Source organism: Saccopteryx bilineata, chromosome 6 (assembly GCF_036850765.1).
Source record: "Saccopteryx bilineata isolate mSacBil1 chromosome 6, mSacBil1_pri_phased_curated, whole genome shotgun sequence".
Taxonomy (NCBI): domain Eukaryota; kingdom Metazoa; phylum Chordata; class Mammalia; order Chiroptera; family Emballonuridae; genus Saccopteryx; species Saccopteryx bilineata.
In genome coordinates, this window is record NC_089495.1 from 17,206,118 (window position 1) to 17,231,349 (window position 25,232).

Consider the following 25,232-nt stretch of genomic DNA (forward strand, 5'->3'; position numbering starts at 1 on the left):
CTAAAATGAATAAATAAATAAAAATTTAAAAAAAAAATAAAAAAATAAAAAAAAAATAAAAAAAAATAAGTCCTTGGAGATTGCCAACAGACAATATGCTAAGCGGTGATACTCTATACTCGTCGCCCTTATATCTAGGATGAATTTGAACTTTCCAAATGCTGTTCAAAATGAGTAAAGCTGTAATTAACAAAACAAACTAGAAAATCCATGTTTCTGTAAGCTAAAGATTAGAAATTACTAATTTTAGAATCAACTATTAAAACTAATTTAATGTTAATAAAACCTCCATGTTTAAAAAGAATATATTCAGCATTAACAATTTGAGGTTTCTTCCCTGAAATATACTTTTCATTAAGGAATGCCTATAAAAATATAATCTTGAAAAATGGGAGAAAAGTTTAAACTTTCATTTCTAGCACTTTAATTACCAAAAAGCGGCTTACCGTGGTATCTGAAGCCTCAGACTGCACATCTATGTTTAGCGATGTGCTCTCAGCTACAGAACCAGATCCCACAGCTGAATCTACAGTCCGAACATCCTCCTCCTCCTTTTCTCTAGCCTGAAACATTTTAGTGGTATAAATCATACAACTATTAGAAAGGGCAGTAAAATCTCAGAATGACGGCACGATTTTCTGCAAACACATCCACTCCGCTGAGCCGGCGTCAGAACGCCATCCGTACACATACAGCGCTACACTACAAAAACAACACGCTGCTTAAAACGGCCGAAACTTACAAGGGTTTTTTGAAGAAATTTCATATACGATTTTTCTTGTTCTTTAAGATGATCTATGAGATGAGTAAGACGCTCAACATTAGCAGATCGTTCATTTTTCTCCACAAGGTCTTCCCGCATGGAACTAGCTTTAGTGAGATAGTCACGAATCTGAACAAGCCTGCTTACAATCTGCTGGGAAGGTATTTTTTTTAAAAGACACAAAAGGAAACAGTATGTAAAACTGAGTATAATTCATTGAACAGCAACAACTTTACAGATTTAAATTTCAGATATAATAAAAATTATTTCTAATATGTGAATTCATACATGCAAAACATCTGAATCAATTTTAAATTTAATCAAAACATAATCAGCAATACTAACTCCAATTACTATTAATTTAACATTTTAAATTAACATTACTAAAAATTCTTATTTATAGACCTACATACCAATTATTTATATATATTTTTTGTTTATATTTATTTATAAGAAACTTTAAAGTATTATAAATACTTTTGAAAGTACTTTTCAAAAGAATATAACCATTAAAAAAAATTCCTACAACAATCTATTAATCACATTGTTCTTAAATACCCTTTACTAATAACTGGCAAGAGCATCTGGCAGATAAATAACAGCCCCGATTTCCCTGAACATGTCATTTCTACAACCATTTTAGGTTAAAAGAAACTTACTTTATTTTGACTAAATCTAATAGAGTAATAAAAAGTATCACGGAGTACTTTAATTCTTTCTAACAGAAATTCCTATGTGCACAATCAAATTGTGGTCAAGTTAATGCTTTATGCTTCGAAGTTTATGAAGGCAAAGGGCAAAACCCAAATTTCAGCACCTGGCTGCTCTCCATTGCAGGCTCGCCTCTCCCGTCTTCTTCAGAGACTTGACAGTTTTGCAAAAAGTCATTACTTAGAGCAGAAGCAAACAATTCTTTACATTGTGCTGAGCTGGTCACTTCTCTCTTCTGAGGACTCATAGCAGCATCTTTGCTCTTGTTAGTATTAATCTGCATAGGCAAAAAGTTGAAGTGCTTTCGGTTCTCACTAAGCTGACGTTTGTTGTTAGCAGCTGTTGCTCTGCCTTGAGAATCACTTCCAATGCTTCTCTAGATATATGAAAAAGAAACCAAATCCACAAACATTAATCTTTCAACACTTCAAAAAAAATCCCAACGTTCTTAGTTTCACCATGAGATACTGATTCAGGAGGTGTGCATAAAGAAACAGCTTGTAGTCCAAGATATGAAATAGCTTCAGATCTCAAAAATTCTACTAAAATATCAAAATTTGATTAGTACAACATATTCCTAATTTTGTCAAACTATTCGACTGATGAATATCAGCAAGATTAGTCTACATAAAGTACTAGAACCATGGACCATATTTATAACTCACAGTGCTAGTCTAACTTGTTCACAGAACTTTGTAGTCTTTGGATCCAATGAATCAATGTTAATTAATGTGAACGCCAGTATAAACGTGTCTTTATGAAGCACTGTCTAAAAAGTACTCAGCTAAGTGCCTCATACAGTATGCAATAATTAGTAAATTAATGACTACACGATACACGATTGTAACCATACCAGACTTGATCACCTTTATGCATATTTGGAAACCTGTTTATCTCTCTAAGTACAGATGTGATAGTAAAACATTAAGAGTTCATCATCACTTAAACAAAATGAAATATTATTCAGGTGGGTTTTTTTTTGTTTTTTTTTTTCATTTTTCCGAAGCTGGAAACGGGGAGGCAGTCAGACAGACTCCTGCATGCGCCCGACCGGGATCCACCTGGCATGCCTACCAGGGGGTGATGCTTTGCCCCTCTGGGGCGTCGCTCTGCTGCGTCCAGAGCCATTCTAGCACCTGGGGCAGAGGCCACAGAGCCATCCCCAGCGCCCGGGCCATCTTTGCTCCAATGGAGCCTCGCTGCGGGAGGGGAAGAGAGAGACAGGAAGAGAGGGAGAGGGGTGGAGAAGCAAATGGGCGCCTCTCCTGTGTGCCCTGGGAATCGAACCCGGGACTCCTGCACGCCAAGCCGACGCTCTACCGCTGAGCCAACCGGCCAGGGTTTATTCAGCTTTTAAAAGGATGAAAATCCTGACACATGCTGCAACAAGGATGAAAATTGAGAACATTATGGTGAGTGAAATAAGCTGTCACCAAAGGATAAATACTGTATAAACATATATGAAGTTCATTAACATTGAATTCATCACCAACAGCACAAGTTGTTATATCTATTACCAGATGAAGTACCAAGAACAGTCAAATTCATTGAGCCAGAAAGTACAATGGTGGTTGTCAGGAGCTGGGGAAGGGGAAATTGAGGAGTTGTTTAATGGGAACAGAGTTATAATTTTCCAAGATGAAAAGAGTTCTGCAGCTGGATGGTGGTGATGGTATCACAATACTGTGAATCTGTGTAATGTCACTGAACTGAACTCCTAAAAATGAAGATGATTAACTTTTGGTATGTGTATTTTATCACAATTTAAAAACATAAAGCTCAGCATCTTAAAAAAGAAAGTTTTAATTTAAAAAAATGAGTTCATTATCATTTCTACTTGCTCTTACTTCTAAACTTTTATTTCAAAGATTACAAATACAAACCATAGTTTTATTCTAAATGAGGTTTCCAGCACATTCTGCACTGAGCCAATACTAAACATTCTAAGCTGGATCTTCCCTTTTCCTTAATAGCTATCTTATTTTAGTTTCATAATGAAATCATTTAAGTTAGTCACAGCATAGTTAAGAAAGTCCAGAAAAATTTGTCCTTATCAAGTTTAAAGACTCTGATGTCCTTCAAAGAACACAGTACCACCATTATTGATTAAAATTCTTTTTATATGCATAAAAACTAAAAAAAAAAAAGCTCAATTTTTTATTCTTAAGAAAAATGCTTTGCTTCATTTTAAATATTCCCCACAGTCATTACTTGACTGTTCTGTTAGAATAAGTCACTAACCTGATCTAAGTCACTGAAGTTTATCCGCTGCTTCAGTTTCTCTAGCTCCGCCTGCTCTGGAACAGACATCTGGGTCATGTATCTACTATGCGGGAACGTATGTGCAGTCTTCGGCCTTCGCCTTCCAACTCCTGGTGACGACTCCGGAGAAATATCATTAGTTACCCTCTTATCACTTTCCACACCAAACTTTTTCTTATTCTTCTCCGATGATCTATTTGCCTTCTTCTGTTGGCCACCCCAATCCTTTAAAAATATAAAGTTAAGAGTTAAAATGGCCTATATTAAACCAGGAAAACATCATATGCTCAAAAAATTTTGGTCAGTCTTAAAATTGATGAAATACTTTTCACAAAAACATTTAGTCTTGCCTGACCAGGCCGTGGCACAGTGGATAGAGCGTCGGACTTGGATGCGGAAGACCCAGGTTTGAGACCCCGAGGTCACCAGCTTGAGTGAGGGCTCATCTGGTTTGAGCAAAAAACTCATCAGCTTGAGCCCAAGGTCCCTGACTTGAGCAAGGAGTTACTCGGTCTGCTGAAGGCCCATGAGAAAGCAATCAATGAACAACTAAGGTGTCACAATGCATAACGAAAAACTAATGACTGATGCTTCTCATCTCTCCGTTCCTGTCTGTCTGTCCCTGTCTATCCCTCTCTCTGACTCCCTCTCGGTCTCTGTAAAAAAACAAAAAAACAAAAACATTTAGTCTTAGAGACAATAATTTACCACTACTAGCCCGTTTTCCTCCCATTATGTCTAGCCTAAATTTCACTGCTGTTTAGAAAACAGATTACTTTCCTTTTCATAGATTACAGTGGTACCTTGAGATACGAGCAGACAAACATACAAATTTTTTAAGATACAAGCTACAACTTGGTCCGTATTTTTGTTCCAGACCCGAGAGAAATTCTGAGATATGAGTCGTGATTCGGGAAGCTGCCGTTAGATGGCATGCTGGCGCACGGGTCCAGTACCGGCAGCACAACACCAGCATCTCGTTCTTTCCCACGTTACTCGCAGAATCATTTTGAATCTCGTGCGCTGTACTCATTCTTGCATCGTTTTTGCATTTTTTACTAACTTATTTTGTGTGCTATCATGGGGTCAAAGAAAGTGAGTGTAAAGAACAGTGGTGAGAAGAGAATGATGTCGATAGAAGTAAAGCAAGAAATAATAGAAAAACATGAGTGTGGTGTACGAGTGATTGAACTGGCAAGGCTGTAACGACTGCAATGCATCTACAATTGTACCATCCTTAAACAAAAGGATGCCATCAAAAGCGGAAATCCAGCAAAAGGAACTAAAATTCTGCCCAATGAAGGACAAATATCCATGAAGAAATGGAGAAGCTTCTGCTGGTGTGGGTGAAAAAGAAAGAGCTGGCAGGAGATACAGTGACGGAGACTGTAATATGCGAAAAGGTACATATTATTCATGACGACTTGAAGAAAGAACCATCAACCTCAAAAAAGACAGAAGATACGTATAAGGCAAGTCACGGCTGGTTTGAAAATTTCAAGAAGAGATCTGGCATCCACTCGGTGGTGAGGCATGGTGAAGCTGTGAGTGCTGATGTTAAGGCAGCTAGGACTACATCACAAGTTTTGCTGCACTTATCGCAAAGGAAGGCTACATCCCCCAACAAGTGTTCAACTGTGACAAAACAGGATTGTTTTGGAAAAAAATGCCCCGGAGAACTTTCATCACCGCAGAGGAGAAGCTGCCAGGCCATAAACCCATGAAGGACCGTCTGACCCCTGCATTGTGTGCAAATGCTAGCGGTGACTATAAAGTCAAGTCACTGCTAGTGTATCATTCCAAAAATCCTCGAGCCTTTGAGACTCACAAGATTCTTAAAGAAAAACTGCAGGTTATGTAGTACGCCAATTATAGGGCATGGGTTACGCGGCAGTTTTTTATTGAATGGGTAAATCTCATCTTTGGTCCTGCAGTGAAGAAATATATATCTTCAAGAAAATAAACTCCCAGGCCCTGGCCAGTTGGCTCAGTGGTAGAGCGTCGGCCTGGTGTGCGGGAGTCCCAGGCTCGATTCCCGGCCAGGGCACACAGAAGAAGCACCCATCTGCTTCTCCACCCCTCCCCCTCTCTGTCTCTCTTTCCCTCCCACAGCCAAGGCTCCATTGGAGCGGAGTTGGCCCGGGCGCTGAGGATGGCTCCATGGCCTCTGCCTCAGGTGCTAGAATGGCTCTGGTAGCAACAGAGCAACAGCCCAGATGGACGGAGCATCGCCCCCTGGTGGGCATGTCAGGTGGATCCCAGTCAGGCGCATGAAGGAGTCTGTCTGACTGACTCCCCGTTTCCAACTTCAGAAAAATACAAAAAAAAAAAAAAAAAGAAAAGAAAAGAAAATTCCCGATGAAAGCATTATTAATCCTTGAAAATGCTCCAGCCCACCCACCTGGCCTTGAAGATGACATTCTCGATGAGTTCAAATTTGTGAAAGTCCTCTACCTCCCACCAACACTTTAATCTTGCAACCTAAGGATCAGCAGGTCATTTCCAACTTTAAAAAGCTTTACACAAAGCACTTGTTCCGCCGCTGCTTTGAAGTGACTGAGAATACAAATCTAACCCTTTGAGAGTTTTGGAAACATCACTACAACATCATGATATGTTTACACATTATTGACTTGGCATGGCAAGAGGTTACAAGAAGAACGTTGAACTCGGCATGGAAAAGGCTACGGCCTGATGTTGTTGCAGACAGGGACTCTGAATGTTGTTGCAGACAGGGACTTCAAAGGATTTGAACCAGAGACCGAGACAGAGGTAGAAGCGTTGGAGGAGACTGTGTCCCTCAGAAAGTTGATGGGTCTGGAGGTAGATGAGGGTGACATAAACGAGCTCGTCGAGGAACATGAGGAGGAACTCTCAACTGAGGAGTTGAAGGAGCTACAGATGATGCAACATAAGGAGCTTCTGCAAGAGATTAGTAGTGAGGAGGAGGTAGAGTCGGAGAAAGTGATTTCTACAAGTGAAATTAAAGACATGCTGGCAATGTGGGAGAAGCTTTCAAGTTTCACTGAAAAGAAACCCCCAGAAAAAGTTTCAACCAGTGGTGCTTCAGCACTTTTTAATAACACTAGTTTGTTACATTTCCGTAACATCTTAAAAGGCAGGCAAAAGCAAACCTCTTTGGATAGATTTTTATTCAAAAGCCCTGCAGGTGAAAGTGCCGAAAGTGCAGCCAAGAAGGCAAAAAAGGTGATGTCTTTTACAATTAAGTTTTTGTGGTTTCATTTTAAGTAAAGAAAGTGCAGTTTTAGTTTACATTTAGTGTTAAGAAAGTGCAGTTTTAGTTTACGTGTCTACAGTGCCTGCATCCCTCCCTCCCTCCCTCCCTCCTCCTCCACCATTCACCTCCATTAGCTGCACTCGTCTGTCTCCAAGGTAAGAAGAATACAGTACTAAGTAACACTTTTTTCTTTTATTTTATATATTTTGTTATGCATTAGTAAAGTATACATGTGTGTTTCTTAATTAAAAATGTGTCTTTTTTCATAATTTAGGATGGTTTGGGGATGTTTCACAGGGCTAGAATGGAGTAAATCTATTTCAGTTATTTTAAATGGGAGAAATTTGTTTGAAATACAAGTTGACTGACTTATGAGCTTGGTTACAGAACAAATTAAACTCGTATCTCAAGGTACCACTGTATTATCAAACATAAATCCCCAAATTCTAACCCAGTCTATTTTCAAAAGCATTTTTTAAAATGGTTCTTTATAAACTGAATAGTGAAATGAATTATAGATACCTTTACTAGCCTCCTTGAAAGTCAGTACATATAATAAGACAAACCTGGAATGAACCTGGGTTCTAAAGTAATTACTATTTTCTGAAGAAATGCTCCACTGCATGATTCTAAGCAATTTATTTAACTTCTCATAGTCTCAGTTTCCTAATCTCTAAAATACTGTCAGCTTTAAAGGATGATTAAAAGTAACATATACTGCTTACGAAAATTAGGGGATATTTCAAAATGAATATGAAGTAATAAAAACAAGCATTTGTCTGGGGCGTTGCTCTGTCGCTGGCATGCCCACCAGGGGGTGATGCTCTGCCCATCTGGGGCGTTGCTCTGTCGCAACCAGAGCCATTCTAGCGCCTGAGGCAGAGGCCACAGAGCCATCCTCAGCGCCCGGGCCATCTTTGCTCCAATGGAGCCTTGGCTGTGGGAGGGGGAGAGAGAGACAGAAAGGAAGGAGAGGGGGAGGGTTGGAGAAGCAGATGGGCGCCTCTCCTGTGTGCCCTGGCTGGGAATCGAACTTGGGACTCCTGCACACCAGGCTGATGCTCTACCACTAAGCCAACCAGCCAGGGCCTAGCATTTGATTTTTTTTTTATTATACAAGAACATCAGAAAAGCAAACGACAAGTCAACGTTCAATTATGCAAATGAGATGAAAAACCAACTTTTATTTCATTGGTGAAAATGCATCATACAAAAGTACTGGCGTATCTGCACATTCCCTGATCCCCTCATTTTTGTGAGCAGTGTATAAAACAGCTAGCACAGTGTGTAGTATATGGTAAGCTGTGGGAGACAGGCTGTAAACTGACAAAATCCTACAGCCCAGCACTTAGTTGCATTCGGGGCAACACCAGAATCTACATAAACACAATAAATTAAAATCAATTAAAAAAAAAAACCCAAAAGATCACCCCTATGGGCACACAATGCAATCAACAGTTCAAATGCTATAGAAATGTTCATCTGACACCTATGTATTTTTATTGATCAATGTCACTCCATTAAATTTAATTTCAAAATTTTTAAAAAGAATAAAAATGGTACAATAAAAAAAAAAAAAGACTAAGCTCTTCTCCAACCTTCTAATACTAAGATCTTCCACATACCCTTTTAAGACTAAGATCTTCTCAACACCCTTCTGATACTAAGATCTTCAACACACCCTTATAATACTAAGATCTTCTCAATAACCTTCTCAAAACTAAGCTTTTCCCCACATCCTTGACTGTTGCATGATGTGAGGTGGTACACTCTTATGAGGAATGTCATTTATGCCTCAGATAAGTGACTCTGAATCAGACTTTCTTATTCATATATGGCTTAAAGGTTTTAATTGTCTACGCTATAAAATAAAGCAAGACCAGGGGCTCTCTCTCTCTGATCTTGCCATCAGCATTGCAGAGGCCGCCCGAACCCATTCTCTTTTTTGGTGAGTTTATTTTCTTAATTCCGTGCCATTCTCCCTCAGGACCTGGAAGTACTAGCTGCGCTGGTTTGCGGCAATAAGCAATAAATATAGCTTACTATTTTTATAGGCAATAATGTATTACAGAAGATCTGATGACAAAAAATGCTCAATGTTTTAACTAGAAAACATTTTTTATTTACTAAGTTATACCCATATAACCTTACTCATTCAACAGAAAGTCTATAAATCCCCACTGTATCCAGATGAGAAGAATCTTTTAGTTTTATGATAGTAAGACCTTTGGGGTATTTTCCTCATTCATAATGAAACTCCCATACTAACTGTTCCCCCACCCCACTCCATGTGCTGGTGCTCCTGTCAACCTCTTGCCCCATCTACCCCACCTATCTTGGGCACACAAAATCAGAAAAAAGACACATATCTAATCCAAACTGGGATATCAGAGTTTGAAATTTCACATTGTAACTAAGAGATAACTAGTCAGTATTTAATTGCAGCCATGACTGAAAACTTTATAATGACAGGGCAGCCACAGTGTACCACGTGACCAGAGAAGGGAGCTGGTCTGTGGAGAACAAGTTGTGTTAAGCAGAGGCTCTCAGGAGAGTCAGGGTAGTGAAAAAGTAATTCTTGATATCTATAGTTCCTTTTCCTAGTTCGTTCCTAAAACTCAACATTATTCCAGTAAGTTGTTTTCCATCAAACTTAGCTTTATATATATATATATTTTAAAGCATTTTTGGCTTAAGCTAACTCAAGTTGATATCTGGAACCTGCAAACGGAAGTGCCTTCACTAATATAACTAATAGCCCAGCATCATTTAGTATCGTGGCCAGCAAACAAACAAAAACGTGTTTACAAAGAGTTTCAGTGAGTCTGACTTAGCTAAGTCAAGGGAAAGTTGCATTTTTATAGCAGTATTCAATAACACAGCATCAATAAGAAAAGCATACCATATTGTTGAGTCGGTCATCAACACTCTCATGACTCCAGTTGGGCAAATCCTGATCATTCATGCCTTCTTCAAAAGGACCTCCTCCTGCGGCCATACTGGCTTTTAACAATTAATTTTCTGTAAAACAAGTGAAAATTTTTTTAATACATAAAAACAAACTGCGATTGTTAAGTCATCCCATGAACCTTAGCAATAGAAAGCAGCTTGGGAAGGCAGATTTTACAAACTAAAAAGAGACACAGTGAAACATAGCACAAGTAAACTGACTGAGCTGTTGCTGGCACACTGTGATGAACATGAGGTAAGAAGCGGCGTGGTGGGGAGGGGAAGGGGACCTCCGATATCCACGCTGTGCACTGGCCTGCAAGCTTGAACGCAATTCACTTCGTTTACTCCACAAAGTCCCAAAAGGTAATGAGGTAAAAAAGTTACTAATAGCTAGAACCAAAAGTGCTCTTAGAAAGGAAACTAATGCCCTTCAAAAGCCTGGTTATTTGTTTTGTGTCAAAGATTCAAAGGGCAGAACTGCTCTGCATGAAACATGGAGAAAGGCTTGGTTTAAGCAGAAAGGAAGGTAATGGTAAGCAAGACCAGAAGGAAAGAAGAAAGAAGCAGGAGGTGAATGGACAGTAAAAGTCAACACTGTGGTTTAAAACACTTTAAAAAGATTAGTTTCAGAGCACTACAGGGTGTTATATTGAGTGGGGCACTTGAAACTATGTCAACACAAATTAATAATAAAAATTTAAAGGCCCTGGCCAGTTGGTTCACTGGTAGAGGGTGAGCCCGGCATGTGGACGTCCTGGGTTCAATTTCCAGTCAGGGGACACAGGAGAAGCAACCACCTGCTTCTTCACCCCTCCTCTTCCCCCTTCTCTCTCTCTCTATCTCTCTCTCCCCTCCTGCAGCGATGGCTCGATTTGTTCGAGAGTTGGCCTTAGGTGCAGAGGATGGCTCTGTGGACTTTGCCTCAAAGGCTAAAATAATGGCTCCAATTCAGAGCAATGGCCCCAGATGGGCAGAGCACTGCCCCCTAGCGGGCTTGCTGGTGGATCCCAGTCTGGGTGCATGCAGGACTCTGTCTGCCTCGCCTCCTCTCACTGAAAAAAAAAAACAACCCACAAATATTAATATGGAAAAGAGAGAAGGTAGTATTTTAAAAGAATATGAATTTTATAAACCTACAGAACTTCAAATGATCACAAATAAGTTCTCAGAATGTATACTGGAGAAAAATGATGCCACTTTTAACAGTGACAAAAAAATTATATCTAGGAATAATATAATTTGCCCTATGTGGAGATGCACTATTAAATTCTATAAAATAATATAATATAAAAGTTTAGTAAGTAGAAAAACAAACTATCTTCCCTTGTGGAAAGACAAATATAAAAACATAACATTTTTTCCTCAATGTATAGACTTAATGAAATTCCAAGAAAAAACCCACTGCAATTCTTCTTGGAATTTAAAACAAGTAAGAATAAACAAGTCAAAAATTTTTTTCACTGAAAAATAAAAGCAAGAATAGCAATAAAGGTCAGGAGAACAGAAACTAGTCCCAAGATAATTCAACCACACTGAAGGCCTATATGGTTAAATTAGTACCAGTCCCCCCCCCAAATCCTCAAATACACCCAATTAGAAAAAGGTAATGAGAAAAATTAATTACAGTTAACATCTGTATCTTGGTATTTAATACACATACACACACACAGAAGCCAAGCACTATGTTAAATATTTTATGTGCATTTTACCATTTAATCCTCACAAGAATTCTATGATGCAGGATTACTCAATTGATAAGACAACTTGCTAACAATTTTGTAAAAGATTTATTTAGAGCTTTAACAGCAGTTCTTTAGGATTCTTCATCTCAAATACAGAAAACAGAAAAATGATTTAAGCGACTATTTTCTCAATTCTTTCAAGAATCATACATACCCAGTACCAGTCCACACACAGAGGAATTAATTCATAGTAAACAATGGATGGCTTAGAGCATCAGAGTTTAATGCTCTCCAATTGAGAAAGGCTGCTTTGTACCAAAACACCAAGATAGTAAATAAATTATAAACACATAAAGTTAAGATTAAAAAATCAAACAACAGACAAAACACAATGAATTTTAAAAAGAGGGCTCTCACTAATATGGGATACAGAAATAAAAAGAAAAAAGTTCAACAGATTTTATCACATAAAAGTGAATCTTAAGAATGCTAAGAATAAACAGTAAATGATAAAGTGGGAATAAAAACCTGAAGTAAACATAAAATACACAGTTAATATCTTTACTATATGAAGAATTTTTTTTAAAAAAGCAAAACTAAAAGAAACCAAAGAAAAAGAAGTATAATCAGGCAATTTACAAAAAGAAAAAAATCAGTAAGCATATGATAAAAATATTAATAAAAATAAAATCCAGCTGAAAATCAAAATAAGGGACTATTAAATTTGCTCAATTACATATATTACCAAATCCTAACGACAGCGAAGAAAAATCGGAACTTGTTAGTATGGTGAGAATGTAAACCTGAATAACCTTTCCAGAAAGCATCTTGGCAATACTGTATCAAGAATTAACACTATATTTTAACCCAGTAATTCTACCTCTCTTTAGCTAATCTAAGAAAACAACCTCAAATATAGGGTGGTGGGGAGTGAGGATGGAGAAACTGAGGAGGGAACTATAATGAAGTTGTATATTATACTGTAATTGTGATAAAATGAAAACAAACTGGCCCTGGCCGGTTGGCTCAGCGGTAGAGCGTCAGCCTGGCGTGCAGGGGACCCGGGTTCGATTCCCGGCCAGGGCGCATAGGAGAAGCGCCCATCTGCTTCTCCACCGCCCCCTCCTTCCTCTCTGTCTCTCTCTTCCCCTCCAGCAGCCGAGGCTCCATTGGAGCAAAGATGGCCCGGGCGCTGGGGATGGCTCCTTGGCCTCTGCCCCAGGCACTAGAGTGACTCTGGTTGTGGCAGAGCTACGCCCCGGAGGGGCAGAGCCTCGCCCCTGGTGGGCATGCCGGGTGGATCCCAGTCCGGCGCATGCGGGAGTCTGTCTGACTGTCTCACCCCCGTTTCCAGCTTCAGAAAAATACAAAACAAACAACAAAAAAAAGAAAACAAACTAAATATCAAATGATACTCTGAATGCTATTAGGCAAAAGTACCCTTTCAAAACATAACTACAAAGGCTGAACAATATTGCCTATGGGTTTGTTTCTGGGTTTTTTGAGAGAGAGAGAGAGAGGAGAGAGGAGGGAGGGAGGAATAGGAAGAGAGATGAGAAGCATCAACTCGTAGTTGTGGCCCTTTACTTGTTCAGTGATTGATTCTCGTACGTGCCTTGATGGGTGGGGGCACCTCAAGTCAAGCCAGTGACCACAGGGTCATGTTGATGATCCCACACTTAAGCTGAGGAGTCTGCGCTCAAGACAGATGAGCCTTTGCTCAAGCCCGAGCCTTCAGGGTTTCAAACCTGAGATGCTCTATCCATTATGCCACTGCCTGGTCAGGCTATGGCCTGTGTTTAATATATCAATAAATATTATAAAAGAGGGAAAAAAACAATTTACAAAATTACCTACAGATTTTAAGAAAACATAATAAAATGCTTGCATGAAAGCAACTATTGGTTATAAGGACTGAAATGTGATCTTTTCCTCCTCTGTCATAAATTTTCTGCAATAATTGATATCCATGGAGATGTATGTCTAATGAACTGAAACGAATCACTTTAAACATTTTGCAACTATTTTCTAAATGTATAGACATAATTGGTACATTAAATAGGAGCTCAAAAAAAATACTCATGCATAGAGCCAATAACATGTTTAAAATTACCAACAGCAAATTGTCCTAAAATATAAATGAGAATGCAAAATAACTAAGGTTATTTAAGCAAAAACTCTTACATATCAATTTTTTCTTAAAACAGAGTATATTATGTTTTCTATCAATAGAGTAATATACTACATTTCCTTTAAGATAAATTTATTAAGACTATATTTGGAAAGATAATTTTTTATATACTCTGATAAATCCCCCCTAAAATGAATTAGTTTTTCTTAGGACCTATTTTTAGGCTGACAGAACACTAATTCAGTAAGGCTCTAAAACAATCTGAATACATTAAAATTAGTTTGGAAAAATGGATCAAATATTTCTAAACCTTTCACTTTCTAAATAAAGTCTATTAAGTTTATAAAATAAACAACTTTGTCTATTATATTGTGACTGTCATATACGTACAATGAGGTAGACTACTTAAAAACATACTATCAAATGTGTTATAAAAGGCACATATACCTACAAGAGTAAAATTACTAGTGTAAAGCTAAAGAAATTATTGCACAAGGATCAAGTCTCAATATGTTAACATTCAGCTGACTTCTCTGTATCTCCCCCATAAAAGGCAGAAAATAAAGGTAAGTTATTTCTCTCTTCTTCATGGCAACCTTTCCATCTCAAAATCACCATTAAAAATATAGGATCTCTTTCTGCTCAACTTTATTCTGTAGACACACTAATATAAATTATTATTTATAGTTATTTTTTAAAAACTATTGAGTATGCTTCAACTTTGTTGGGAAAGAGTAGGGAGAGATACTGAAGATGCAGAAAAGAAAAGTGGAGAAACATCTATTTACTGAAACAAAAGGAAAGGAACAGACAAGATAAGGCTGGTTAGCAAATTTTGTGGCGGGAATTGAGGGAGTTAAGTGATATGAAATAGAGTTGTTCATTAAATGTGAGCGGGCAGGATGGCAGTGTCTGAAAGACTGAAAAGAGGAGGAAACAGAGAATGAATGGCACCACTAAGGACCCAGACGAGAGCAGAAAACATTGACTGATGTTACTAAACTACAGTGTGAACCTTTTTCCCCCTAGTGCTCCTCAGCCTTAGTATAGACCAGGGGGAGTCAACCTTTTTATACCTACCGCCCACTTCTGTATCTCTGTTAGTAGTAACATTTTCTAACCACCCACCGGTTCCACAGTACTGGTGATTTACAAAGTAGGGAAGTAACTTTACTTTATAAAATTTATAAAGCAGAGTTACAGCAAATTAAAGTATATAATAATAACTACTTACCAAGTACTTTATGTCGAATTTTTGCTAAGTTTGGCAGAATAAATCTTTATAAAACAACTTACTATAGTTAAATCTATCCTTTTATTTATACTTTGGTTGCTCTGCTACCGCCCACCATGAAAGCTGGAATGCCCACTAGGGGGCGGTAGGGACCAGGTTGACCACCACTGGTATAGACACTGCACCCAATCCATCCAAGGTTGAGATTCTGCCAGCCAGGCAGGTTAGAGACCCTGAGATGGAAAAGCTGAAACCATTGGAAAACAACTGGTGCAAGTCATGAATGATGGTCTGGGAAACCTGATGGGGTTAAGCAAAAATTGTTCTACTTTTAAACAAGCATTTCTAGGCATCCTGTGATCTACTAAACTATGTTGAAAATAATATTATTTTTAAGTTTCACTTAGCTATTTTTTTTTTTTTTTTTTGTATTTTTCTGAAGCTGGAAACAGGGAGAGACAGTCAGACAGACTCCCGCATGCGCCCGACCGGGATCCACCCGGCACGCCCACCAGGGGGCGATGCTCTGCCCCTCTGGGGCGTCGCTCTACCGCAACCAGAGCCACTCTAGCGCCTGGGGCAGAGGCCAAGGAGCCATCCCCAGCGCCTGGGCCATCTTTGCTCCAATGGAGCCTTGGCTGCGGGAGGGGAAGAGAGAGACAGAGAGGAAGGAGGGGTGGGGGTGGAGAAGCAGATGGGCGCTTCTTCTGTGTGCCCTGGCCAGGAATCGAACCCGGGTCCCCCACACGCCAGGCCAACGCTCTACCGCTGAGCCAACCGGCCAGGGCCTCACTTAGCTATTTTTGACAGTCTTATTTGGCTCGCTTATCTTGCAAAGATACAAAATGCAAAAATATGAAAATTTATAAGCTACTTTCAGTGACTAATCCTTTTGAAGAAAATCTTGTTGCCGAGTTCTCTCTATAGAGAAGTATTATAGCATATATATATCTAAGTAGACTATCACAGCATTAACACAAAAATACATATGACTAAGAAGTACTTCTGAAATAATACAAAAAAGAAAATCAAAGAAATTTTTTTTTTCTTTTTTCTTTTTTTCTTTCATTTTTCTGAAGCTGGAAACAGGGAGAGACAGTCAGACAGACTCCCACATGCGCCCGACCGGGATCCACCTGGCACGCCCACCATGGGGCGAGGCTCTGCCCACCAGGGGGCGATGCTCTGCCCATCCTGGGCGTCGCCATGTTGCGACCAGAGCCACTCTAGCGCCTGAGGCAGAGGCCACAGAGCCATCTCCAGCGCCCGGGCCATCTTTGCTCCAATGGAGGCTTGGCTGCGGGAGGGGAAGAGAGAGACAGAGAGGAAAGCGCGGCGGAGGGGTGGAGAAGCAAATGGGCGCTTCTCCTGTGTGCCCTGGCCGGGAATCGAACCCGGGTCCTCCGCACGCTAGGCCGACGCTCTACCGCTGAGCCAACCAGCCAGGGCCCAAAGAAATTTTTTTAAGAGACAGAGAGAGAGTCAGAGAGAGAGAGAGATAGACAAGGACAGAGACAGGAATGAAGAGAGATGAGAAACTTCAATCATCAGTTTTCCAATGTGACACCTTAGTTGTTCATTGATTGCTCTCTCATATGTGCCTTGACCGTGGGCCTTCAGCAGACCGAGGAACCCCTTGCTCAAGCCAGCAACACTGGGTCCAAGCTGGTGAGCTTTGCTCAAACCAGATGAGCCCGCGCTCAAGCTAATGACCTCAAGGTCTCGAATCTGGGTCTTCTGCATCCCAGTCCGATGCTCTATCCACTGCGTCACTGCCTGGTCAGGCCAAATAAATTTAGTAATTAAGTAAAAAAGATTATTTTCCCAAAATCTTTAAAGTTCAGATATTTTTCAAATGACACTAAAGTACTCATAAACCATCTCTGGAAATAACTTAGTTCTCAACTTAATGCTGTCAATCAAGGTTTTAGAAATACTCCAAATAAAATAATGGATAAAATACAGTTTTAAAAAAAATATTTACACAGTCACAAGTAACCAAAGATGGCATTTTATATATCAGTATCAGTTTTCTAAAGGTTACATTATTTGGGGTATTTCTTCTAATCATAAAAAGGAAGTATTCCATATACTATATTTTGAGCTTAAAAAGTATACAACTAAGCACTTTTAATGGAAAATGAGAAGAAAATGCCTAAGTATTTGGCATTATATACTACTTAGTCAAAGTTTCATTTGGAGAAGTTCTCAATTTCTTTTCTGTACTTAAGATGACAAAGTATCTAAAAAATTATATAGGATCTTTTGTATAGCTTATTGAGTCTTTCTACAAGTTTCAATAATTTTCTAGAACTTAAAGATATCTCTATAATTATCCTCTTCAAATTAAAAAAACTCAAGATATTGGGAGGAGGTGGGGGTAACAGATTACAATACCTAATTTGAATTAAAAAATTCTTTTGATTATACCTTATTATGTAACAAGTATGCATTAGCTCTATCTTTTGGTACTTTACACATTGAACATTTTCACACCAACAAAATTTTAATATATCCTTGGCTTTCTATAAAAACAAGTCAGAACCCTGAAGTCAATCTCCCAATATACAAAATTCTGCTAAGATCTCTCCCTCCCTGTAATTTCTATCCAAAACCTATCACACTGTATTGTCAATGATTACATATACCTCTCTAGGGATACCAGGAGGCCCAGTCACTGCCATCAATCTCAAACTCCTGACATCAAAGCCACTTCATATCATACTCACTGCTAACAGCTCTACCTATCCTACCTTCTATGGACCATTACAAACATAACTCCCCATATATTCTTTGATCCCAAACATTCCGCCTACTTTGACTTCAACACAATTCCAAATCCCTCTGAAGGCACTATTTCCTAAGAAATCCTAAAAGATGCTACTCGTCTAGTTTCCCAGATTCATGGGGAGAGGAGAACATATGCAGACCTTTCTTATTTGGTGAATACTTACCCTTCCTCTTTGAACACATTGGCCATCAGAAATCTCTCTCCCCCCGAGAGAATCTTGTACTTAGAATTGGCTCACGGTTCCACTCTCCACTTCCTTTCCTGCTGTCATGACCTGAACATGTACCATGATTTTTCTAAGACTGGTCTCAGTTCCAACGTCCATCTCATCTTTCCTATTCCAGCACTGTTTTCCCTCCGAACTGGTAATTTGTTCAAGATTCCGAACTTCTGAAACCGCTCTTTCTCATTCCTGCTGAACCTGCTCTTGATCCTGTCATTTCTCTCTCCAGGAATTCATTAATCCCTTGCTCAACCCTAAACAAAACCCCAGTAAGCCATTCCAAAAATGCCACATCAGCATCCCTAACTTCCTCACCTATTTGCCTAGTGCCCCAGTCTGTCAACTCTAGGAGTTTTCTCTGCTTTCTCTCAATCTGTCGGGGGGAGACAGTTACCGTATAAAACAGCACTGTGTCCGTTGCTGTGGTCTACTACACTGTATCACACACACACTTCCTCCACAAGGTAAGGCGCCTCGTCTGTTCTGTTCACTGCCACATCTCACATCTGGACGCTCAAACTTGTAAGATGAATGTATTGCTATGCATCCCTTACTTGTTTCTTAGTGAATTCCCTAGTGTGACCATTTCAAATCCTTTATATTTTTTTCCAAGTCTCAAAATATGCTTGCCTGCTTCATACACAAATGGCCAAATCCCCTATTGAGAAAACCAAGTTCTTCTAATGAGACTCAGCCCCTTAGTTTTTGTTTTATTTTATTCTTCTTCTCTACTGTATTAAAAAGAAAATTATTTTACTTTATAATTGATTTTACAATTCTTTGTATTTTACCAAACTCCTACTATATACCTTAGTGTTAAGAATTCTAATGTACACTCACATTTGACCTTTACCCTGAGTTCCATTTTTCTTGTCCTACTGTTATAATCTCCCAATTAAAAAAGAAAATGCTACTGAGAATTATAACTAAGATAGAAATCCACTGTCGATCTGTATTTTCTCCTGAGGGTACCTGATTTCATAAGGGAGAAGATCTAGCTGCTTTCCTAGAAAGCATAAAATAGTAAGCAAAGTTAGGAAACAGGACGCCTTAAAATTTTACCACAACTGAATTCAGACTGAGATTTTCTTAAAAGAGTAATTACTTCTAAAATATTTTTAACAAAAATTCCTTCTAATCCTCATCCTTTAGTCATTCAACTTCTAAACTGTTGGCAGCAAAATTAACTTTCCCTCAATGAACTTACACTGACTTTTCTCTGCTGGTCAGAGTATCTTTACATAACCAGCATTTGATAATCATTATGCAATGTTTAAAGTAATTAAACAGCAAAAAATAAAACTTCAATCAAGAGTATATATCATACAAGCTCAAAAGATAGTTTGTAAATAAAAAATAAGAACAGATAATTAACAAAAATGTTGTACAAGATTACTTGTTTTTTTCTTCCTTTTTTAAGTGAGAGAAGGGGAAAGAGTGAGGCAGATTTTGCAATGCGCCCCAACAGGGATCTATCTACCTAGCAAACCCCTCCTGGGGCCAAAGCTAGAATCAACCTAGCTATCCTCAGCAGCTGAGGCTGACGTTCAAACCAATGGAGTCACTGGATACAGGAGAGGAAGAGAGAGACCGGAGATAGAGAGGGAGAGAAGCAGATGGTTACTTCTCCAGTGTGCCCTGACTGGGAATCAAACCCAGGACTTCTACACACCAGGCTGATGCTCTACCACTGAGCCAGCTGGCAGGGCACAAGATAACTTAAGATATTAAATGGATTTGGCTATCTAAGCAGTTGTTACAGGACAAATTCAAACTCAAATGGTCTGAAAAATTCTACGAAGAGGCATTTCAAAACGCATTACATAAACTATTCCACTATTTAATAATTAGAAATAGCATGGTTCCTTCCTAACAAAACCAGAAAGGCAGACAAAGTGGCATGCCAAAAAGCCGGGCAAACACCGCAGTAAATGCAGACTTCACTCAGGAAGAGAGGGCGCTCAACCATGCACTGGTACTTTGATAGCAGTCTCCATTATAAAGTCTTCTTCAACTGAAATATGAAGGACAGTAACATATATAATGATGTCAAATTACCTGCTTGGAAGTAAGTTTTTGCAGCTCAGAAACAGCTCTTTTTCTGCTTCACACTTCAAAGGCGTTGTCTGCTTTTGAGGAAAAAAAAAAGACTTTAGTAAATTTATTTACACTGTGAAGTACAGAATATCAAATACTGTATCTATACCTAAAATAGGTTTAGAAACTCAACAGAAAAGAAAAATCAATTTTATCAATACTTTATCTTTAATTTTTATTTATTGATTTTAGAGAAAGAAGAAAGGAGGAAGGCAGAGATGGATGGAGAGACAGGAACATAGATATGGGCCTGTATGTGCCCTGACCAGGGACTCAACCAGCAACTCTCGACCTCTGTGCACCCAGACCAAGCTATCTGACCACGGCTCATTTATTAATATTTTAAACAAGTTACATTAATCCTTTTGGAAAACAACTGATACATACACGGTTAAATCCTCCAAACTTGTAGGATCCTACCAAACAATGTGATACCTTAATATCTCCTGTGGCTATAATGGAAAGTTAGCCCTAATTAACATATAAAGGCCCATGCCACAGCTGACTATTCAGATTCAAGTCCTTAACTTCCAATCACTCAAACTATTGCAGAACTTTGACGAGGAAGAAAGGTTTCTTTCTTTAAAAGCTAGCTACTTTATAAAAATAATAACAACCCTGTCCTTACAGAAAAGCAAAGTTTACCTCAGTCCAAAAACTCAGTATCAGTGGTTTCCAGGGACTCTCCCCGGGAAGGTGATAGGGAAAGAAAGGGGCAGGTGCGCCCCAGCTCGGCGACACCCGCTCCAGTAACGAGAGAACCCCAGAAGGCGGAGCCAGGAAAGCAGTTATGGGGCGGGGGCGCCCAGGACACCCGCTTCTTCCAGCGCCAAGCACGACCCGTCACCCAGAGGGCTGACAGGCCTCAAACCGGTCAAAAAAATGTTTTATGTTTTTTCAAACAAGGCGAGCTCCTGGGGAACGGGCAGCCGGACTCAAAGTTTGGAGGACCCGCCTCCCTGGCGGGGCCCAGCTACCGCCCAATCCTGCAGCCCCGTGTCTGCAAGCGCCCTTCCCCAGGGCTCAATGGGCGTTTAGTTGTCCCCATCCCAGGCCCGTTCCAACTGGGCCCGCGGCGAGGGATGCAGAAGGGAGCAACGGGCGCGGCGGTGGGTCCCGAGTTAACAGCCCCTCGGACGCCGGCGGCACTCGAGGCAGAGCCAGGCTCGCCTCCCTCCCGCGGCCCCAGCACCCAGCCCGGGGGCCGCCCCACGTCCCGGACGCCGGGAGCCCCGCGGAGCGAGTCTGGGGACCGGGCGGGAGGGGGCGTGGTGACGGCCACCACGGCGAACGGGACCCCTGCCTCGGGCCGCCGAACCCCAGCCCCGGGGCGCCCCGTCCCCGCAGGGCCGGTCCTGAGGCGGCCGGAAGCGGAGAGGGGCGGGGAGGCCGGGGGGCTCCGCCGGGCGAGCGCGCCCGGACGCTCAGCGGAGATGGCGGCGGCCGGCCCGGGCGGGCTGTCGGCCAGCGGGCCTGGCGCAGGCAGCGACGGGAGCCGGAGCCGCGGGGCGGCGCGGGCCGCAGGCCAGGCCCGCCGGGGCCACGGGGCCCTGCGCCGCGGCTCTCGGTTGCCGAGGGCTGGGGACGCGCAGGCATTACCTGTAAACGAAGCGGCCGCTCCTGCCAAGGGCGGAGTAACGGTCGGCCCCGCGACCCGCCACCGACCGCGGTCCTGCCCGAGAGACGGCGCCTGGGCAAGTCCCCAAGCTCCCGGGCTGCCGCGGGCCCAATGGCCGCCTCGCCTAGCTCAGCCGGTCGGCGCCAACCGCCGCAGCCACCGCCATCTTAGGACCTCATTGTGGTGGGAGCCGAGGGGCGGGAGGACTGCGGCGGGGGCCGCGCGCCGTGCGACCAGCGCCGTCTCCGCGGCAACGGCCGCGCGCCGCGAGAACTCGCCGGGCGGGAGCCGCAGTGCGAGCCCCGCTCCAGACCGCAGTCATGTGACCCGCGGGCGTCGGGGCTGTCCCTTCGGCTCCTCCGCGGCGGCGGATCACACCGAGAAACAGCCGGAGACTACACGTCCCAGAAGCCCAACTGGGCCGGGTTAGAGGTGTCCGCCCCCCTGCCCGCCACGTGGGGGATGAATACAAATCCCAGCACGCCGTGCGCTGCCCGACGCGGCCCGCGGGACCGGGGGCTCCAGGCCTGCGCGGAAGGGGAGCGACCACCCCCGGCAGCTGAGAAAGAGCGGAGGGAAGAGCGGAGGCGCCTCCTTGCTTTCCGTGGGGGTGGCGGATCCGGAAGGGACCGGATGGTGGAGAAAAAACCAATGTCCGGGATCGCTCTTGGATTCCCTGCCCACCCACATCCCGGTAGCGAAGGAATGGAAACAAAAGGGCCTTCACAATCTAGCCCTAGGTTTACACGAGAGAAAAAACCCACGGGAGTTCATTGGCCGAAAGCCGTAGAGCTAGAGGGAGAATAATAAATAGTAATAATGAATGCCACCTTGAATTGATATCCTTCTCTTTTTAGATGAACCAGATGATTTATATCCATATAATACAGGTACTGAGAAGTCTCAAACTACACTCTTAAATTTTCTTAATTTACGTTTTTCTTAAACAGCTTTTTTTAAAAGTTAGATTGACAAATTCTCGTAAAACAAAAAGCAATGAAGGCTTTCAGTGTGCCCACCTGAAAAGTTAAAACACGGGTCAATTCTACTTGAGCGCAAGGGCATTCTATTTTTTTAGGTAGTTTGTAATCGTGGGATGTTTGTTTTAAGCAAAATAAGGAAGGAGGAATGAAGAACGGGCATCTGGGTTGCAACAGCACATTGTTCTCAATGACCAATAAGGTGTTCGCAAAACCAATTAATAGAACTCATCTCAATGCATAATTCAGGTGAACGGAGCTCTTCTGTCCTACTGTAATTCGCGGTTGAATCCAGGTTCAGTCTCACTCAGTGCAGTGGTCCTGGACACTATTTTTTTTGTCATACATTTTTTAGTACTTGCTGTGTGTCTCACATTGCTAATTACTTAGGTAACAAAAACATTGCCCTTGAGCACATATTTTAGTGAGTGATGGAGAAACGGCGTGATATCAATTCTGTTTTGTAAGAAAATAAATGCTGTAGGAACTCAGAGCGGAGACCCACTAACCAGTATCTGTTTGTCCTCCAGAGTCCCTTTCCACAACTCAGTAGTTCTAAGATCTTGGGCAAGTTACTCCTCCTTTCAGAGCCTCAATTGCCCTGTCTATATAATGGGAGGGATGGGAATAATAGTAATACCTACTTTCTTTTTATTTTAATTATTGATTTTGGAGAGAGAAAGGGAAAGAGAGAGACATACAGACAGAAACGTTGACCTGTTCCTATACTTACCCTGACTGGGGACCAAACCCGTAACCTTTACATTTAGGATGACACTCTAACCAATGGAGCTATCTGGCCACGGCCAGAAGGATTTTTTTTTTTTTTTTTTTTTTTTTTTACAGAGACAGAGAAAGAGAGAGAGTCAGAGAGAGGGATAGATAGGGACAGACAGATAGCAACAGAGAGAGATGAGAAGCATCAATCATCAATTTTTCGTTGCAACACCTTAGTTGTTCATTGATTGCTTTCTCATATGTGCCTTGACCATGGGCCTTCAGCAGACCGAGTAACCCCTTGCTCAAGCCAGCGACCCTGGGTCCAAGCTGGTGAGCTTTGCTTAAACCAGATGAGCTCGCGCTCAAGCTGGTGACCTCGGGGTCTCGAACCTGGGTCCTCCGCAATCCAGTCCGACGCTCTAACCACTGCGCCACCACCTAGTCAGGCAGGATATATATTTTTTTAATATTTTATTTTATTATTATATTTTTGTATTAGCTGTTGTCTTTTTTTTAATTTATTCATTTTTAGAGAGGGAGAGAGAGAGACAGAGAGGGAGAGAGAGGAGAGAGAGACAGAGAGAGAGAAGGGGGGAGGAGCTGGAAGCATCAACTCCCATATGTGCCTTGACCAGGCAAGCCCAGGGTTTCGAACCGGTGACCTCAGCATTTCCAGGTCAACGCTTTATCCACTGCGCCACCACAGGTCAGGCAGGCAGGATATTTTTTAAAGTAGTATTTCTTTTGTGAAAGACACAGGATTAAGCATTTACTCTGTTGTGATTTCCTTAATTCTCACAAGTATCCTTAAAGGATTGATTCTGCATTTGTTTAGTTTTACAAATGAGAAGTTAAATAAATCATAAAAACTCTTGACTTTCAAGTGGTAGAGCCCAGGTTTAAAGACTGACTCCTGGCCCAGGCCCATTGGCTCAATTCCCGGCTTCGATTCCCTGTCAGGGCACACAAGAAAAGCAACCATCTGCTTCTGCCCTCCCTTCCCCCCATTTCTCTCTCTCTCTCTTCCCCCCACAGACATGGCTCAAATGGTTCGAGCAAAGTTGTTCCCGACACTGAGAATGGCTCCATGGCCTCACCTCAGGTACTCAAATAGCTCAGTTGCTGAGCAATGCAGCAGCAGCCCTGACAGGCAGAGAGCATCCCTGGTAGGGGGCTTGTTGGATGGGTCCCAGTTGGGGGCGCATGTAGGAGTCTATCTCTGCCTCCCTGCCTCTCAATAAAAAAGGAAAAAAAAAAAAAAGACTGACTTCTTGGAAGAATTTTTGGACTAAATACGAAAACGCATGGGAAAAATAGTAACATAAGATTTCAAAATAGTAGCTATCATTATCATCACTACCATTTTGTTTTATATAGGGGGGGCTAAAAAATAATTTTTTCTCCTAGCTTCTAAGTTCTTCTAACTGGGCTAATAATCAAATTAAAATGAGACAGATTAACAGGAGAAAACGTCCAAAATTATTATGGATATACATTGGGGGGGTGCCGTAAGACTATGAGACCAAGAAGGCATTGGGCAGTTGAGACTTACGGACATTCTGGACAAAGGAGTGGGATCTGGGTTTTCAAAGGGAAAGCAGGCAATTTAGAGATACAGCAAGCATGTCATAAACAAATACTTGCTGGGCCACCCATAAATGATGGTACACAGAGGAAGTTCAACAAAATGTAGCTTTGCTAGGTTTCTGGGACCTGCCACATTTTGTTTGTATTGTGATGCTTTAGGTAGGTTTTTCTATCTGAATCCCTTTAGACAGGTAAGGGGAAGAGTCAAAGTTTCTGAGTCTTGTTTTCTTAATAACCAACCTA

At 41.4% G+C, this 25,232-nt stretch overlaps 1 protein-coding gene across 5 annotated transcripts in view; it reads right to left on the bottom strand.

The window, feature by feature from the left end:
• Positions 1-21,996, bottom strand: part of PCM1 (pericentriolar material 1) — a 99,015-nt gene extending 77,019 nt beyond the window's left edge. For 2 of the 5 annotated variants that reach the window (XM_066234272.1, XM_066234269.1), the window contains exons 1-7: positions 21,684-21,995; positions 20,046-20,116; positions 9,877-9,995; positions 3,716-3,961; positions 1,581-1,850; positions 743-913; positions 447-563 (exon numbers count right to left, since the gene is read on the bottom strand). In XM_066234272.1, coding sequence (XP_066090369.1) covers positions 447-563; positions 743-913; positions 1,581-1,850; positions 3,716-3,961; positions 9,877-9,972 — 900 coding nt within the window. In that variant the 5' untranslated portion in view covers positions 9,973-9,995; positions 20,046-20,116; positions 21,684-21,995. Of the gene's footprint in view, positions 1-446; positions 564-742; positions 914-1,580; positions 1,851-3,715; positions 3,962-9,876; positions 9,996-20,045; positions 20,117-21,683 lie in introns of all 5 variants that reach the window. The other 3 variants (XM_066234273.1, XM_066234270.1, XM_066234271.1) reach the window with 3 other exon arrangements.
• Positions 21,997-25,232: the final 3,236 nt, after the last annotated feature.